This window comes from Bemisia tabaci, chromosome 2 (assembly GCF_918797505.1).
Source record: "Bemisia tabaci chromosome 2, PGI_BMITA_v3".
Taxonomy (NCBI): domain Eukaryota; kingdom Metazoa; phylum Arthropoda; class Insecta; order Hemiptera; family Aleyrodidae; genus Bemisia; species Bemisia tabaci.
Window position 1 is genome coordinate 74,078,009 of NC_092794.1, and position 18,577 is coordinate 74,096,585.

The 18,577-nt window shown below is 39.4% G+C and overlaps 1 protein-coding gene across 1 annotated transcript in view; it reads left to right on the top strand.

Annotated features, from left to right (window-relative positions):
• LOC140223928 (DDB1- and CUL4-associated factor 11-like) overlaps window positions 1-14,452 on the top strand; it is a 30,640-nt gene extending 16,188 nt beyond the window's left edge. The window contains exons 9-12 of the mRNA XM_072296451.1: window positions 8,289-8,444; window positions 9,619-9,725; window positions 13,286-13,348; window positions 14,132-14,452. Of these exons, the coding sequence (XP_072152552.1) occupies window positions 8,289-8,444; window positions 9,619-9,725; window positions 13,286-13,348; window positions 14,132-14,146 (341 nt within the window). The 3' untranslated portion in view covers window positions 14,147-14,452. The remainder of the gene's footprint in view (window positions 1-8,288; window positions 8,445-9,618; window positions 9,726-13,285; window positions 13,349-14,131) is intronic.
• The last annotated feature ends 4,125 nt before the right edge of the window (window positions 14,453-18,577 follow it).

An 18,577-nucleotide genomic window follows, 5' to 3' on the forward strand; every position in this document is an offset into this window, starting at 1 on the left:
CCCATGGTATCAATGTAATCATAAATGCCTCTCCACTCTTACCAACTAGGTGCGGCATATCCTCCGATCAAGAGATGGAGATTGCCGTCTCAGTAGGTACGAGGGTGAGCCTACGAACCCAGGTATGGTGACCGTAAGTACCGCTTTGGCCTCTCACATTCAGATGAGCCTTTTTTTCTAATGAACTCATGCCAATACTTAGATCTCCAGACATATTTACTGCATTAAGAACACATAAGATAATAAATTAAATAGGTCAAGTCAGTTGTCAATCTTTATACCAAGTGCAGGTACCAACATAATTTTTTGTCATTGGGTGGACAAAGGACACTAGCTGCAATGCAGCGATTCATAGATTCAATTGTTCCCAACCGATCCGTGATTTGGCGTCATTCCTTTGGATAAAAAGATCACGATATTTCCATTATTATTAATTAAAAACATCATTTAATTTGACAACAGTTCTGTGTGCGTTTCCCACTGTCTGAAGTTCAGTAAAAATAAGGACTCAATTGTGGTGGCCACATTCTTCATGATGCAGTTACTTCTCAACCAATGAACACCTGCAGATTCGTTTCAGAATCAGCATTGGTGCGCTCTCTCGCGGCTAACGCCGAAACCCCAGTTTTCACTTTCACTTTTCTCCACCAGCAGCGCTGTGTGAACCCGACGGCACTTATCATCATTGTGGCTTATGGAGAAATCAAGAACTACTTGTGTTTTTTCGACATTTTTAATTCAATCATCATTAATTTTTGCAAATTTTGCTGCAAACGGGTAGTTAAAGCCATAGTGAATCCATTAATGTATTATACTCTTGAATAATATTCTAAAAAGGAAGTAAATTGAGACTTAAACCAAGTGTGAACCGACAAGCATTTCTTATCACGGCGGCTTACGGGAAAAGCAACGACTGCTTGTGTTTTTTCGACATTTTTTAAGTCAATCGATATTAATTTGTGTAAATTTTGCTATAAATAGATGGTCAAAGCCATAATAAATCCATTCATGTATGTTACTCCTGGATTTTATTCATATAGGGATTTAATTTCTGACTTATACAAAGTGTGAACCAAACCGGCATTCTAACATGGTGGCTTATGGAGAAATCAACAACACTGCTTGTGTTTTTTCGACGCTTCGGTTTTGCTAGATCTTCGTACAGCCAGACCTTTAGGTACTTATTCACCCAAAAACGACCTGATATAAACTACAAAAACCCTCAAAAACATTTTTCGGGCAAAAAATCCGGTCGAGGAAATTGACGTATCACTTCCTTTTAATCAAGTATAAGATAGGCAAAAACCTTTGATGAATTCCCAAGGTCCACTAAGACTAATAATCATCAAAAAGTTCAAAAAAAAAAAATAAATCCCTTGCCAAAAATAAATAAAAAACCGATTTTGAGATAAATCCCTCGAATGAACTTGAAATCACAAAATCGGTCGAGGATGTCAACTGAAACTTTTCCCCCTTTAATTAAGTATGAGCTCCGCAACAAGCGTGACTCGCTTGTACCTTTTCATACACGAGCCGCACGAATTCATCTCTTCTTCTCTCCTCTCCTTCCGTCCATGGACAGAGGTCCAAAATTTTTCGGATTTACTGACGCGACCGGCTGCGGCTCGGTGCGTAAACATGGGTGGATTATACTAAGATTACACATAAGTCAGAGAGAAACACGTACAACCTATTGACTTAAGTGGGGCTCATTCCGTGAAGGGACTCAACTCATCCACTATAACAATTCCACCAATAATTTTGCGATTCAGAAATCCCCTCACTTGTCCGGACCTAACGTGTCTGTCGAAATGTCATCCAATGGTACGGATGTACAGGGTGTCTCAAAAGTCCCTTCCACCCCCTCTAAAATTTTACCTAATTAATATTTTGAAACGAAACTTTGGGGATGTTCATCGATCAATGTAAGCTACTTTTGGGGCCCCCCAAAATTTTCGGGCCCCCCCGTGGGGAGGGGCTGCGGACCCCAACTTTTTTTTTTCAAATGGCAACCCCTATCTTGTGATACCTCATTCGAAAGAGCATAAAAAACTAAGAATTTTGGCGCAAACCGCAGATCAATATCTTAATTTTTGACCGAGTTATGATAGGTCAAAGGTCAAATTTGACCTATTATCAAAAAATCATAACTCCGGTTCAAATTATCGTAATGAAAAAAATAAAACGGGAAAATTTACCACATTGTAAGCACTTTGAAGGAAAAATCACAGAAATTACTTCAAACTAATTTTAAGGGGGGTTTCGGACCCCCAAATACGCCAATTCAAAGGTCATTCAATTTTCCCGCGAAATAAGTCAATTTCCACCAGATTTGCCTCCACATTAGTTCAGTAAGGTCAAAATCAGTTCAACATCACGTTGGCAAGTCCCCAAATTTCGGGAAAAGTTAAAAAAAACGAAATTAAAGGTGATTAAATTTGACCGTTTAATTTTTGACCCAAAAGTAGCTTACATTGATCGATGAACATCCCCAAAGTTTCGTTTCAAAATATTAATTAGGTAAAATTTTAGAGGGGGTGGAAGGGACTTTTGGGACACCCTGTACATCCGTACCATTGGATGACATTTCGACAGACACGTTAGGTCCGGACAAGTGAGGGGATTTCTGAATCGCAAAATTATTAGTGGAATTGTTATAGTGGATGAGTTAAGTCCCTTCACGGAATGAGCCCCACTTAAGTCGATAGGTTGTACGTGTTTCTCTCTGACTTATGTGTAATCTTAGTATAATCCACCCATGTTTACGCACCGAGCCGCAGCCGGTCGCGTCAGTAAATCCGAAAAATTTTGGACCTCTGTCCATGGACGGAAGGAGAGGAGAGAAGAAGAGATGAATTCGTGCGGCTCGTGTATGAAAAGGTACAAGCGAGTCACTCTTGTTGCGGAGCTCATAATTAAAGGGGGAAAAGTTTCAGTTGACATCCTCGACCGATTTTGTGATTTCAAGTTCATTCGAGGGATTTATCTCAAAATCGGTTTTTTATTTATTTTTGGCAAGGGATTTATTTTTTTTTTTGAACTTTTTGATGATTATTAGTCTTAGTGGACCTTGGGAATTCATCAAAGGTTTTTGCCTATCATATACTTGATTAAAAGGAAGTGACACGTCAATTTCCTCGACCGGATTTTTTGCCCGAAAAATGTTTTTGAGGGTTTTTGTAGTTTATTTTTCATATACCTATACCATGTGTTGTAGTGAGTTTGGATGGTAAAAAATGGTCAGGAACATTTAAAGCTTTATTTTCCATGAATGTAAGTTGTCGTTCAGGATAGATTCTGACAACTAGATCCTTACTAGAGAAAGGAAAGAAAGTCTAAAATTGTTAAAAGTCACAGAAAAACGCGAAAAAAGAAAAAAGTCGGAAAAGGAAGTCAAATTTACATAATGATTAAATTAACATAAAAATTTCGTAAAAAGTATTGGAAATTACGAACAAACGTATTTACGAGGGCTGTCCCAAAAGAAACCGGACTTTTGTCGTAGAAGGCGAACCGAGCGTCGTAATGAAGTTTTCTGGGGCTTGTTTGAAAGCTAATAAGCTACTGAAGATGCTTTTTTTTACGGAATGCAAAAATTCGTCTTGGTAAGGGAACTACACGCTTTGGAATAAAGGAAAGTCAAACTCGAGTTGCGATTTTTGTCTTTATTTCAAGAAAAATTTAGATACAACTTTACAAAAAACCCAGGTTTTAAGTTAAAAACTTCGTTACTCTCTTCTTCAAATGCTTAAAAATAAGGAAATTAACATTTTAAGCAGCTTACCAAGTCATCACCTATCCCCTTCAAAATACTCGCCAGCTTTATCGATGCATTTTTGCCACCGTTTCTTCAATTGGGAGAAACACTGTTGGAAATTCTCAGGTTCGAGGAGTTGTCCATCATGAATTTTTACCGAAAGGAGAAACTGTCAATGGCGAATATTACAATGGTGTTCTGAGACGATTACGCGAAAATGTCCGTAGAAAAAGGCTCGAGCTTTGGAGAGAGAATTCCTGGTTTCTGCATCACGATAATGCACCTGCCCATGCATCCCTCCAAATTCGCGAATTGTGTGCAAAGAATGCCATGAGTGTCCTCCCTCATCCCCCTTATTCACCTGCCCTGGTTCCCCGTGATTTTTTCTTATTTCCGCGACTTAAATCTACCGTGAAAGGTCGACGTTTTCAAACCATTCCGGAAATTCAAGAGAACGCCTTGAAGGAATTGCGATCATTCAAACCTGAGGATTTCCAACAGTGTTTCTCCGCATTGAAGAAACGGTGGCAAAAATGCATCGACAAAGCTGGCGAATATTTTGAAGGGGATAGGTGATGACTTGGTAAGCTGCTTAAAATGTTAATTTCCTTATTTTTAAGCATTTGAAGAAGAGAGCAACGAAGTTTTTTAACTTAAAACCTGGGTTTTTTTGTAAAGTTGTATCTAAATTTTTCTTGAAATAAAGACAAAAATCGCAACTCGAGTTTGACTTTCCTTTATTCCAAAGCGTGTAGTTCCCTTACCAAGACGAATTTTTGCATGCCGTAAAAACAAGCATCTTTAGTAGCTTATCAGCTTTCAAACAAGCCCCAGAAAACTTCATTACGACGCTCGGTTCGCCTTCTATGACGAAAGTCCGGTTTCTTTTGGGACAGCCCTCGTACGTAAAAACTGTATTAAAAAGAAAGTTAATTTTAATTAAGAAAAATAATCTTGGTAAATCAATTTCTCACGTAAATTTGACTCTAAATTCATTTAAAAAACAGGGCCGGATTTACCTACTTGCCGCCCATGGGCCGGATTTACCTACTTGCTGCCTATGGGCCACCTGTATTTTGCCGCCCCCTTCTCATTCGTTTCGAAACATCAATAAAAAACAACTTAATCGGCCCGAAACAGTAACAGAGAAACAACTTAAAACGGGACTAAGGCCGCAAATAATAAAAAGAAACACATGAAATATAATAAGAAACCCGGGATGTTTCGCAGGGATCACACCCGCATTTTCAACCGGCAAAAGAAGAAAAATTAAAAGAAAGGACACTATGCCCCTCTTTACTAGCAAAAGTTCGCACGGAACTTTGTGTGAAAGTTAAGTTCCGTAAACCTATCTACATATGTGTGAACAAGGCCTTCCATTTGTAAGAAATGAAGGTAAAAATTATGCAAGAACAAACATAAATGTGGTTTAATAATTTTAACTTCCGCCGGCGCGCCGCGCTGACCGCACTGTGTTTGGCGCAATGCGTGAAGTATTCCTAGTAGTAGTAGTAGTTGGTCTTGTAGGCGCTATGCATTTCACGCCGACCGCCGCACAGTGGATTGAGTCAATTAGAGGGGTCGGACATGAAATTTTTGACAAAAACTGCAAATGTCGATGTTTATTTCGTCACATTTTAAAGTTCAAGGGGTGATACTGGAAGAAAATATCACGAGAAAACGAGTGGAACAGCTTGCAGAACATTAGATTCTTGTATAAACGGAGTTATGAGCGTTTTAAGTTCCCAAATTTTTTCCGACCTCTCTCATTGACTCGATTCACCTTGCGCCCCGCTGAGGGCTTCTCCTTTTTATCTCAAGTCCTCATCATCACTGCTGCACCGCTCCATGCCAAATTGCGTGTTTAGTTTCTCTTTTAACTCGACTAATTAAAGGTGCTGTCTCTTGTGTCACCGAAAGGCGCTTTCTCGTTTGTAATTTTTTTTTCTGATTCCGATTTTTTTTAAACCTACATTTTAAAAAAATGCAAAATTTGCCGCCCCCTGCGTTAAGAAATGAGAGATGCTGTACTTTATTACCTAATGCATCTGACGAGTTTTTCAATTCAAAAAGGAACGTATGACACTCCACAAATAAATCACGTTCGAAGCGCAAACCGGATAAAACACGATTTGTCAAAAGTATTCATTAAGTATTGCACTTTCCACAGAAGCATATTGCACAAAAATGTCACTGTAACGACTTCCGGATATGGTTGCGACCAACTTAAGGCTCAAAATTTTGATTTGTTCGCTCCCTAAAAAAAATGGTCCATCTCTGTAACTGTGCTCACCAAAACTGACAAAGATCCCAGGGTCACAGGCTGTCCGTGGTCTCAAACACATTTTTCAGGGTTGAAATCCTTCCTCTTATTTAATTGTTTTTTAAATAAACTTAGGCTAGGACACTATCCCTAAATAACAAACAGACCAATTTGGCTCCAATGCTCGTTTTTATTACTCTCGCCAGGGTCGGTCTGCCCAGGGCCGAAGGGGGCCCTCCCCTCCCCCCTTCCTCCTCTTACAGTCACGCTCCGGTGTGGCCGCAGCCGTTGCGCCGCGTCATTTTTGTGGGAACATTGATCAGCGTCATTCGTTTTTATGACTTTTCCGAGGGTCGGTGGCCGCTAGCCTAGCGGGGCCGCTGTGAGGCCCGCTCGGCCGCGATTGCAGCCTTGGGCCCCGCTTTGAGACCCGCTCGAATGAGGCTCAATTTGGGTTCGGGCTTCGGGTGCGATATTCTATCGTCTTGCGACTGGCCGCTACGCGCCCAACCCCCCCCCCCCCCTCCCCCCCAAAGACGCTCCGCGCCACCAGACTATCGATATTTTAGACCAAAATATTGTATCGATATTTCAACGTTGATATATCGTCCGTATCGATACATTTATCTCCAGAAATATAGAATCGATTTTTCTCTCTTCCTTCTGCTGAGTTGTGTATTTTACACCTCGGAAAATCGGAAATTATGGTCAATTTTTCATAGTACGAATTTCGGATTTCGCCGGCCAGGTTGTACAGACCTACGTCACAGTGTAAACAAACCTCAAGATGCAAATACCTCCTTTTTTTTCTCTATGCAGGTATAGGACTTTTCGCGTGGCTGCTCGACGGTTTGTTAATCTGTGGAGGTTAAGCTACATTCACGCGTCGCAAGCAACCTGGCGCGTCTGCTTCTTGCTACTGCGAGCGCGCCTTCATTTCCTCCCGCACGCAACAAGGACAACCGCGATGATAAAGAATTCCATTCGGCGAAATCGAGCCGAGAGCAGGCACCACGAGTATATACGTATGGGTTATTTTAGTGATGGGTGGGATTTTATTTAAAATTCCTATGAATCCTAGGTATAGTATTTACTGTAGTAAACAATTATCATTTATTTCATCACTTCTTCGGATTATTTATTTTTACTCAATTTATATTCATGTGAAGTGTAGCTCATCTGCATTTTTCTTTCCCTGGAACCTAAATGTATATTATGAGTTTGAATCCATCAGAAACTTAGTCAGTCAAAATCAAATTTAACAACATACGAAGTGAAAACGATTTGTATTTCGCAAATCAAAGTGATAGTTAAAGCAACCAAACTGTGTCAGAAATGTTCCCAAATTACTGGGTAAGGCTTTTATCAGCTCATCATCTGATCCAATAATTTTAATTGTGGCATTTCATTCGGCATGTCGCCGCACGACTTCTATGATACTGAAAGTCTCACATATATAATTTGAAAGGGGGGGGGTCTGGGGGGGCGGCGCCCCCTCAGCAGGTAGCTTTTGCTACTTGTTTTCAGTTAAGTGTGGCCATTGGATCTCAAGGTGAAAGAACGATCGGTATTATGGTGGTGCACCTGTGGCAAACTGGACAACCGTAGCCTTGGCTGCCGGTTTTAAAGTATTGACTTCTCCTTATGATGAAATCTCAAGTAATTTCAACGCAAAAAACCCACTAACAAAATTTTCATGAGTGTTTTATGGAAGCATGTTCTATTCTTGCATCATTTTCGTGGTGCTTTGTTCTTTTCGTGCAGTTCACACTGTAAAAGTCTCTCAGCTTGAAGAACATCTACAAGCAGCAGATGGCTATGAATTTTCGTTTTTTAGATATTGAAACTACATCGCAAGAATGATTACCCAAGCTTTCAGAGTAAAGGGTATGAAATGGCATGAAAATCCATTCAACAAAGATCGGCTCATTTTTCCAAATATGGTAATACTAGGGAAAGATTTATATACTTTTGTAATGGCTAAATTGCTTGCGTAGACATTGGACGAAGGATCATTTTTGGGCAAATTTTGGTATCTGCGTGCTTTCACAAGCGGAAGGTGCCCAGTGTGACAGGGTTGATTAGATACTTAGTTAGCTTCGTTATTGTAGCATCTGACATGTCCTCGGCAAATCAGATAAGTTCTGCAGCTTTGGTTGTTTAAATTAATAGTATTCATGATTATGGGATGGATGTCCTTATCTCTAAACAATTTGTATCAAAATATTCTTTTAACTTTTTGTTGTCGTTGTCTGCTCTTTATTCTAGTCTGTAAAAATGTCAAAAGTCTAGAAGGAGACTCATCTGTGATGACTTATCGCGGACATTCTGTCCTTCAAACTCTGATAAGGTGTAGGTTCTCTCCAGCCTTCTCAACTGGGCAGCGCTATATTTATACTGGTTGTGCTTCTGGGCAAACTGTCAGTGAGTATTGTTGTTTTTTTCTAGATCTTTCCGATTGCTCAAGTAAAAAGCAGTGTCTGTAAAGGAAACCTTTTCTTATCCTTTAAATGTTGAAAAATCATCATCGCTTGTTTCATCAGTGCAGCTGTACTCTGTATCATGTCTTCAATTTAACTCAAGATACAAATTTTCAGCCCGATATTTTCAAAACTCAAATTTTTAAAGATAATTTTTTGAAGAGAAGATACACTCGCTTTTGTGATTCCGAAAATGCCTTTTTTTAAAATCATTGTAACTTGGATAATTTTTTTCTCAAAAACTGTTGGGTATTTGGACCAAAAATTTGGATTATATCTCACTTTGATCTAAATAATAAGCAAAGAAAAATCATGCAAATCCAAATCAGGTGGTTAACTGGTCCCTCCCATGTAGCACGGAATGACCCCAAAACTTTTGTGTCAGGAGAAAATGGACCACTAGATAAGGTACAAAGTTAAGCATTCTGATACATGTTTCTAAACCAAAATTTAACATAGAACAAAATTCGTGCAACAAAAATTACTGAAATTGACGCGTATTCAAGATATCTAATGTTTCTTAATTATTCTTGTGAATTCAAACCTCCCACTCATGTAAATACAGTGATCTACGTACATCAGATCGCAAACCAAACGTTACTGTGGCAGTCTCTGCAATACGAAAGTATAGCAATCTCAATCCTGACGCTTTGGCTGAGCTATAGCGAATTGTTTACACTTAAAATAATAAAGGGTGAGAAATGAACAATGTCTGATTGAAAAGCCTGCCAAAACCGTTTTAGTGGGCAATTTGATTCATTTTGAGTATTTTGTTTCTTGTGACTGGGCAATTCAAATTTCCTGTAACCAGTGCAAAATTAACTCGTTAACATCTTAGTTAGAAGTTGATTACAGTAATTTTTGATGCAAGAATTGTGTTCTCCGTGAAATTTTGCTTTAGAACCGTGAATCAGAATGCTTGAATTCGTACTTTGTCTAGTGGTTCATTGTGCGAAATATGTATGTTTACATGCGGCCATCATTGAGTCAAAAATAAGTTTAATAGCATTTGCAGCTTTTAAGTCTCAAAATAAAAAAAAAAAATTTACAGGTCTTAGCTCACTTCAGCGTGCTTATTATGTCCCCTGAAGTCCAAGTGACCTTTCTCATTCTTTCAGTTTATGATGCACTGACTGGAGAGATCGCAGCGGCTCTGACTGGCCATTCTGCCTGTGTGAGGGATGTTTCTTGGCACCCATATCGAAATGAACTCTGCTCCACAGCCGTAAGTGTTTATCAGTCGCCAACTGTTTCCTGTCTAATCTATATACATAGTTACATTTTCCGTTCATGGGCCACTAAATAAGGTCTGAACTAGGAATTAACGTTCGATGGTTTCTCTTCAATATCTTTTTTTGAAAACGATTCACACAACATGAAGTTTGGAAATCAACTCCTCGATGAGGTAATAACAAGTATCCTCAACACAGATCAGATGGAAGTTAGACTATTCAAATGGCGTCATTTGTATTTTTGCTGTTTAACCAATGTCAATTGTATCCCATGGCTGTAAGTCCATGGCTTGTTGAGGGGTTGATTCCTTCACATTCCCTGTGTGTGAATTATTCTCCTTATGAAATTTTAAAGAAAAAACATCCCAATTTGTGCTTTAATGCATATCTTGTTTAGAGGCCCATTTGGGCTATATTTTGCAATTTGGAACCACAAATTCTGGCTCAGTTTAAAAACAACGTAGGTACCATTACCTTTGCTGTGCGCATAAGTGTTTTTACGGATGAGCCAGAAATTTTAGTTCCTAATTCGCAAAATGAAGTCCATCTGTGCACTTGAAAGACCACTTGGTAGTTTTCGAAGACGCTGCATTTTTTACGTCAGCGGGATGCAAAACTCCAAAGTTTTCATTACTGATGTTGAATTTAAAAAAAATCATTAAAACAACAATCAGAAATTGTCAGGAAATGTGGACTTGGTAAACATAAACCCACAAAAATATTTTTTTTGACAAGGAAGCACTGAAGCGTTTCATTTTTTATAAGGACATTAGTTTTTAAACTTTACTACCTCAGTTTCTGGATTCAATAGTCACTGTTAGCAGCACACTTTTTTAGTTATAATGGTTATTGGATAGAACAACCCTCTAAGGACTGGCTTTATTTGGTCGTTATATCTGATTGTCCTCATAACCTATGCAGGGGCATAACCTATGCCTGTATACAGGGTGTTCTGAAAGTCCCGCTCCCCCTCTAACTTTTGAACGGTTAGAGATAGAAAAACGAAACTTTGGAAATGTTTCTATCCTAAAGAGGACCATCTTTTAGGGGGTGTCAAAATTTATGGCCCTTCCTCCGGGGGGGAGGGGGGGGGGGGGTTCCCAACTTATTTTTCTCAAATGGTAACCCCTATCTTGTGATACATAATTGGAAAGAATATTAAAAACTAAGATTATCACGCAAACCACAGATCCATATTTATGGCCCTTCCTCCGGGGGGGGGGGGGGGTTCCCAACTTATTTTTCTCAAATGGTAACCCCTATCTTGTGATACATAATTGGAAAGAATATTAAAAACTAAGATTATCACGCAAACCACAGATCCATATCTTAATTTTTGACCAAGATATGATAGATCAACGGTCAAATTTGACCTACAGGGTGATCCAAAAGTTCCTTCCACCCCCTCTAACTTTTTACCTAATTGAGGTAAAGATTTGAAGCTTGGGGGATATTCCTTGGTCCAAGGGAGCTACTTTTTGGCCCCCCTAAAATTTTCAGGAGAGCCCCCCTTGGGGGGGCAACGGCCCCCAATTTTTAATTTTCAAATGGGAAGACCCCCTTTATGATAGCTCGTTCGAAAGAGCATAAAAAAAGAAAACTTTTCGCGCAAACCCGAAGTCAATATCTTAAACCGTTTCAAAATGGCGGCCGGTTAAAGTTCAAAATGGCCGAAAATTCACACCGGTTATTTGTCGATGGATTTGCGTGAAAATCGGTGTGTCGGGGTATTTTGACACGAGAAAAACGAATTTGACGTTAGATTTTAAAAAAAAACCAGAATTTCCAAAGTGGCCGCCGGTTAAAGTTTAAAATGGCCGAAAATTGTCACCTCGGTTTTTTCCTGATGGATTTGCCCAAAACTTAGAATTTCAGAGTATTTTGGCATAAGATAAACAAATTTGAACTTAGATTTCTGAAAAAACCAATTTTTGGTCATTTTGAACTTTAACCGGCGGCCATTTTGGAAATTTCGGTTTTTTGAAAATCTAACGTCAAATTTGTTTTTCTCGTGTCAAAATACCCGTACACACCGATTTTCGCGCAATTCCATCGACAAATAACCGGTGTGAATTTTCGGCCATTTTGAACTTTAACCGGCCGCCATTTTGAAACGGTTTGAGATATTGACTTTGGGTTTGCGCGGAAAGTTTTCTTTTTTTATGCTCTTTCGAATGAGCTATCACAAAGGGGGTCTTCCCATTTGAAAATTAAAAGTTGAGGGCCGTTGCCCCCCCCCCCCCCAAGGGGGGCCTCCCTGAAAATTTTAGGGGGGCCAAAAAGTAGCTCCCTTTGACCTAGGAATATCCCCCAAATTACAAATGTTTATCTCAATTAGGTAAAAAGTTAGAGGGGGTGGAAGGGACTTTTGGATCACCCTGTATTTTCAAAAAATCATCATCAATTCCAGTTCAAACTATTGTAAAGAGAAAAATAAAACGGTTAATTCTCCAAATCGGAAGCACTTTTAAGTAAAAATCCCTGAAATCCCTTCAAAGTAATTTCAAGGGGGGGCTCCAACCCCCAAATACGTCAGTTCAAAGGTGATACGATTTTCTCCCGAAATGAGCCAATTTCCTCTAACTTTGCCTCAACATTATTTTAGTAAGTTCAAAATTGGGTCAACATTACGTTTTCAAGTTACCAAATTGCCGGAAAAGTTAAAACAAAAAAAATTTAAGGAAATAAATTTGACCTTTCAATTTCGTTTTTCTTTTTAACTTTTTCCGAAATTTGGGAACTTTAAAACGTAACGTTGAACCAATTTTGAACTTACTGAAATAATGTTGAGGCAAATTTAAGGGAAATTGGCACATTTCGCGGGAAAATCGTATGACCTTCGAACTGACGTATTTGAGGGTCGGAGCCCCCCCTTGAAATTACTTTGAAGTGATTTCAGGGATTTTTACTTAAAAATGCTCACAATTTGAAGAATTTTCCCGTTTTATTTTTCTCTTTATGATAATTTGAACCGGAGTTATGATTTTTTGAAAATAGGTGAAATTTGACTATTGACTTAAATCTCTGTCAAAAATTAAGATATGGATCTGCGGTTTGCGTGATAATCTTAGTTTTTAATGTTCTTTCCAATTATGTATCACAAGATAGAAGTTACCATTTGAAAAAAATAAGTTGAGAGGCCACCCCCCCCCCCCCCCCCGGAGGAAGGGCCAAAAATGTTGACGCCCCCCTTAAAGATGGTCCTCTTTAAGATAGAAACATTCCCAAAGTTTCGTTTTTCTATCTCTAACCATTCCAAAGTTAGAGGGGGAGCGGGACTTTTGGAACACCCTGTTTATATCGTGTAAATGGGATTTCAGCCACTGGACCGACTAGATCACTTGTTGCTACGACTGTCTGTTGTCAGAAGCAATGTCCTATTTATTCAATTTCCATTGCACCTGCATTTAAAGACATGACTTTTTTGGCAAATCTTGAGTATTAATCAGGCAATGAAAGTGCCTGCGACTATCCAGTCCTGAAAGCTCAGTTCTCCCACTTAAATAAATTCATTATGTAGGTGTGTCAATACTATTTTTATTTTACTTTTCAGTGGGACAACATTATCATGAACTGGGACTCAGTATCCAAGATGTCAACATCACCGTCACGCATGGTAGGAACTCGACTTCGTAGAAGTATGCGCCTAGCGCAACAGAAAAAAAATAAAGAACAAATGCGAAAAGAATGAGAAGTGAGAGACAGGTTGGCTTCCCTCCTTAATTTGTGTCTATTTGTTTTTTCTTGTCATTTACTCCTTCTGCAGTGATCGTAGTCTTGAGATTACTGATTTCCTGAGATTTTATGAATTCCTTGACCGATTTTCAAAAACTTGAGCTTGCCTGAAAGCAGGAAAGAGTTTAATGTGTATTTTTAAATCAAATTGATCTCTTACTACGCAGAAGATATGAAATATGGAACTTAACTTTGATGGCCCTTGTAACAGAGATGTCAATAGAGGTAATTGAAGGTTCATTTTATTTTGAAAATGCCGCAGTCTAGAATGCTATGATTGAGAATACATGTACCCTACTGGTCGAATCAAAACTTAGTGTTTGCAACTTGTAAGGAGTGTCCACTGCAAGTAAAAACCGAAGTTTGGAAGTTTGGTGTCATCAGGAAAACTGGTGCCGGATCAGGAAATTCTGAGTGCATGAAAGCATTCTTCAACTACATGCATAAATGAAACATTGATTAGGTTCATTAAATAAGTCTGTTTGTAAAATCAAGCAAGCATCAATTTATTTGCGCCAAAAATTATGGAATTTCTTTCAAAATATCAGAAAAATCCAAAATTGATTTTAGTAGACACCCTCTAAAGTTTTCTTCTCGTGTTGCTCTCCTTTATCCCTGTAAAGTTGAGAAGTTCACCGGAAGGTTTTTTTCTTTCTGCCAGCAGGATTTGGATTATTGAGTTTCTTAAGACGATGAGTAGTATGGGTCCTTGGAGTCTGGGATGCAGCATAGCAAGTCTAGTCTGCCAAGTCAGAACAAGAATATCGACCCTAATTTGCTATATCTGCACTTTTCTCTGATCATCACACCAAGTAAATCAGTTTTACTTACTTCATGAATTTTTTAGTTGGCCATAGGCCATCTATCTTTAATCTGTATTTTTGTACAGTGTTATGTCTAGTGTATACAAAAACTTGGCATTTTATCCTTATTGTTTTATTTTTTCTAAAAGCGTTTATTTAAAATAAAAAGAATTATTGGTCTAGTTATTTATTTTCTTCCACTAACTCCAGGTCCCGAGTAAAATTTTGTGCTGCTTTAAGTAAACAATTTCATATTAAATATTAGCATCAACAATAGCTTTAATATTAGTCTCGGAGTAGGAGTCAGCCCTGCTGAGGTCACTTAAAACCTTTTATGTAGGTAATACAATTACTGTCGTCTTATTAAGGCTCATTCTTTCTCAAACCAACTCATTCTTGCTGATCTGGTTGAAAAAGTCGACCACGGTGAAATCTGCAAAACATCACATGATAGCCGTTAATCACCGCAAAAACCCGAAATACGCCACTCGCGCTAAGTAATTGGATTACTTAAGGATTATCTATTCAGGGGGCATAGGTATTCCCGTGTGCAAGTTCGTGAAGGCATATTGTGTCATAGATCAATCACTTCGTTTTGATGTCCAGAATAGGGATGGATGAATATCGAATTGGAATGCGAATATTCGAAACTTTTCGAATGCGATTATTGCGAATATTTGAGAATTCGAATCCTGTGATTGCAAACAGTTCGGATGCGAATATTCGAATATTTTCGATTATTGCTTCGATTTTTGATTTTTTATGAACCGTGAGAGATAAAATGACACTTTTGAATGCGATTATCCGAATATTCGAATGCGATTATTCAAATTATTCGAATGTGCGATTTCGAATACTTGGGGAGCGAATATTCGAATGTGATGCGATTATCTCGGTGCCGATGATTCGAATATCAAATATTCCCAAATTCCACTCGATGTTTACTCTTGAGAAGGAAAGAGGCATGAAAAGTTGCAGAATCCCCAGCAACCATCCGCGTCGGTCACCGGTCAACGATGCATCTTCTTTTCAACAACAATAACTCTCACTACCCTTATATACTACTTATTTCCATTAAAGCCTCATAAGTATCGGTGGTCCTACGGGTAAAGCGTTCGACTGCTACCATGAAGATGCCGAGTTCGGTTCCCGCCACAGGAACTTTTTTTTGTTTTTTTTTTTCCAATCTGTAAAATCCCCCAATCATGATTCTTCGTCCAAATAAGTCACAAAACTCATTTTTACAACAATTAATTTAATATTGAAAATAGTTAGCTCAATCAGCGACTTTTACTGACTTAGCGGTAAGGTCAAATCTCATTTTTACAACAATTAATTTAATATTGAAAATAGTTAGCTAAATCAGCGACTTTTACTGACTTACCGGTTAGGTTCGGTTAGGTTAGGTTAGGCTAGGTTAGGTTAGGTTAGGCTAGGTTAGGTCATCAGCTCTTTAATAAATTAGTGGCATTCTGTTCAACTAATGTTTTTCAACAAAAAAAAAATTAATGTTCCACTCAACTTAAATTTTTTTAATTTCCGACTTAAAAATTACAATCCTACTGCTTTTTCGAAATTCCCGCGCCAATCTACGAGATAGCATCCGAATAGTCAATGGTCATCGGTCGATTACCGGTGCGCTCGTGGCAACTTTAGGTGCGTTGTTAAAGTCCACAACTGCCCAACGAAAATTACCCGCTGAGCGTTGAGCTCAACGAAAGCGTTGGTAAATTCTGGTGGATTTACCCGTTTTCCAAGATGGCTGCTCAGCAAACTGCCCAACAGCTCAGCGAGGTTTTCGGCTGCTGTGGACCGCTGCCGAGTTTGCTGGATTGTTGTAATGTTATTGTTTACATCCATAACCGCCATTTTTTCGCACTTCTTCGCCACATATGTTCACCAGACTGACTTGCAATTGCTTATAATCGTTTATTGCGTCAATTTCGTAATAATGTGGGTGTTAATAAGATTTTTAAATGTTAAAAATCTTAAATTTCAACAAAATTTAACCTCCAAATCCGCAGAATCCAACGGAACCTAACGCCATTGAAAACCTTTCACTACCTCATACTTAACTGAAAAAAAATGAAAAATTCCTTTAAAAAAAAATATCTTAAAAAAAAAAAAAAAAAAAAATCCCACACAAAATTTTTCCTCCGCCCTCGCCCTCCATTAGAGTCCCTTTATACCCAGAGTTAAGACAACTCGATTATCAGCTGACTGGCAGCCGGCCTTGTCTGGCCATGGAGGCCGAAACGAGTGCACCCAAACGAACGATATTGAGGGATAAGGATCAGGAATCCTGCGATGTCTGTCACACAAAAACAACAACATCAACAAATTGATCAATTAAAAAGAAAATGAGATTGGTTTGTGAATAATTTCTTAATCTATTTTCATTTTGGACCGATGGAAATAACAATTTACTCTTGATAAACCACAATTAGGTAATATTTTCATTATTCTTGTTCACATTCGAGGTACCGCCATCTTGGTGCACTCGTTTCGGCCTCCATGAGCGAGAACCAATCAGAATTGGATTTTTTTTTAGGCCACTTTCAGCCCAACCAAAAGTGAGTTGTCTTAACTCTGGGTATAAAGGGACTCTACCCTCCATCTTACCTTCCCCACCTAGCGCCCGCGCCCACCTAGCGCCCGCGCCCACTTAGCGCCCGTGTATCGCGAATGCTGCCGCAACCTTCCCCGAAAACCTTTCACTACCTCATAATTAGCCCTCCGCAAACTGAAAAAAAATGAAAAATTCGCTTAAAAAAAAATATCTTAAAAAAAAAAAAAAAAAAAAAAAAATCCCACACAAAATTTTTCCTCCGCCCTCGCCCTCCATCTTACCTTCCCCACCTAGCGCCCGCGCCCACCTAGCGCCCGCGCCCACTTAGCGCCCGTGTATCGCGAATGCCGCTGCAAGCCTTCCCCGAAAACCTTTCACTACCTCATACTTAGCCCTCCGCAAACTGAAAAAAAATGAAAAATTCGCTTTAAAAAAAAATCTTGAAAAAAAAAAAAAAAAAAAAAAAAATCCCACACAAAATTTTTCCTCCGCCCTCGCCCTCCATCTTACCTTCCCCACCTAGCGCCCGCGCCCACCTAGCGCCCGCGCCCACTTAGCGCCCGTGTATCGCGAATGCCGCCGCAAGCCTTCCCCGAAAACCTTTCACTACCTCATACTTAGCCCTCCGCAAACTGAAAAAAAATGAAAAATTCGCTTTTCCAACCCCCCGTAAACCTACTTCGAGATGGCGGCCAAAATGGCGGTTTTGGGGTAGGTAAACTTAGGTTATGACGTCATCTGAACGCGACGTGAAGCAATATGTTTAAACTTAGTCGCCAGTACTTGTAACATCACAGGTTATATGTTTAAACTTAAGTTATGATGTTAGAATAGAAAGTTAAATACGTAGTAGGTAGGATATGGTAGAAATTTATGAAGTCATGATTCAAGAACCCTGCGTTGAACTATGAGTTCAAATTTAGGTTACGACGTTAGAACTTATGATTTCACACCGCAGGATCTAGTAAGAGATTTATGACGAGACCATGTAAGAACGAAATGATTTATTCAACGCGACGTCGCGTCGAGCGGTGAAGCTGGATTTCTAAAGTTACGATTTTTGCACGTTTCCGCGCGGAGTTCCGGCGAGTCAACTGAGCGCCGGCAAGCCGCACGAAGCGCAATGTCTATTTTCCGACTTGACCGGCTACTAATATCACTTTCCCCGTGGCCGAGCGGTAGAGTGTTCGCCTACCGACCCGATGATCATGGGTTCATAAGTAGCTTACATCAATTCATGAAGGTTCTCAAAGTTTTGTTCTAAAAATATAAATGTGATAATATAATCGAGGGAGTGGAGTGGATTTTTAGAGCACCCTGTAAAGGGCGAGATACAACAGCTGCGCGCTACATGCGCGTCTTGACCCGAAAAGAAGGATCCGATTCTTCTTTGAGCGAGTTATAGGCCTTGTCTCGACGGCGCAACTGTTGAGGGAAATTAGCGCAACTGTTGAAGGAAGGAAGTGTCTCAAAAATGTTTCACTTATAATTACGGGAGGTGAGCTGCGATCTTATTGCCTAGGGCCTTGTCTCCACGGGACGTTTTTATGGGATTTGCCCCAAGTTCAAATCATAGAAATGAAACTTCTGGGATTTTTCCCAGTTACCGTCTCCACGGGACGGCGGCCGGGGATCATACAGTCCTACGACTAGTTTGCGCGGGAAGATAAAGTAGTTAAAGTCGAGTATTTAACCGGGATTATAATAATAAATGCACCCAATGGAGAATTTGCATGCA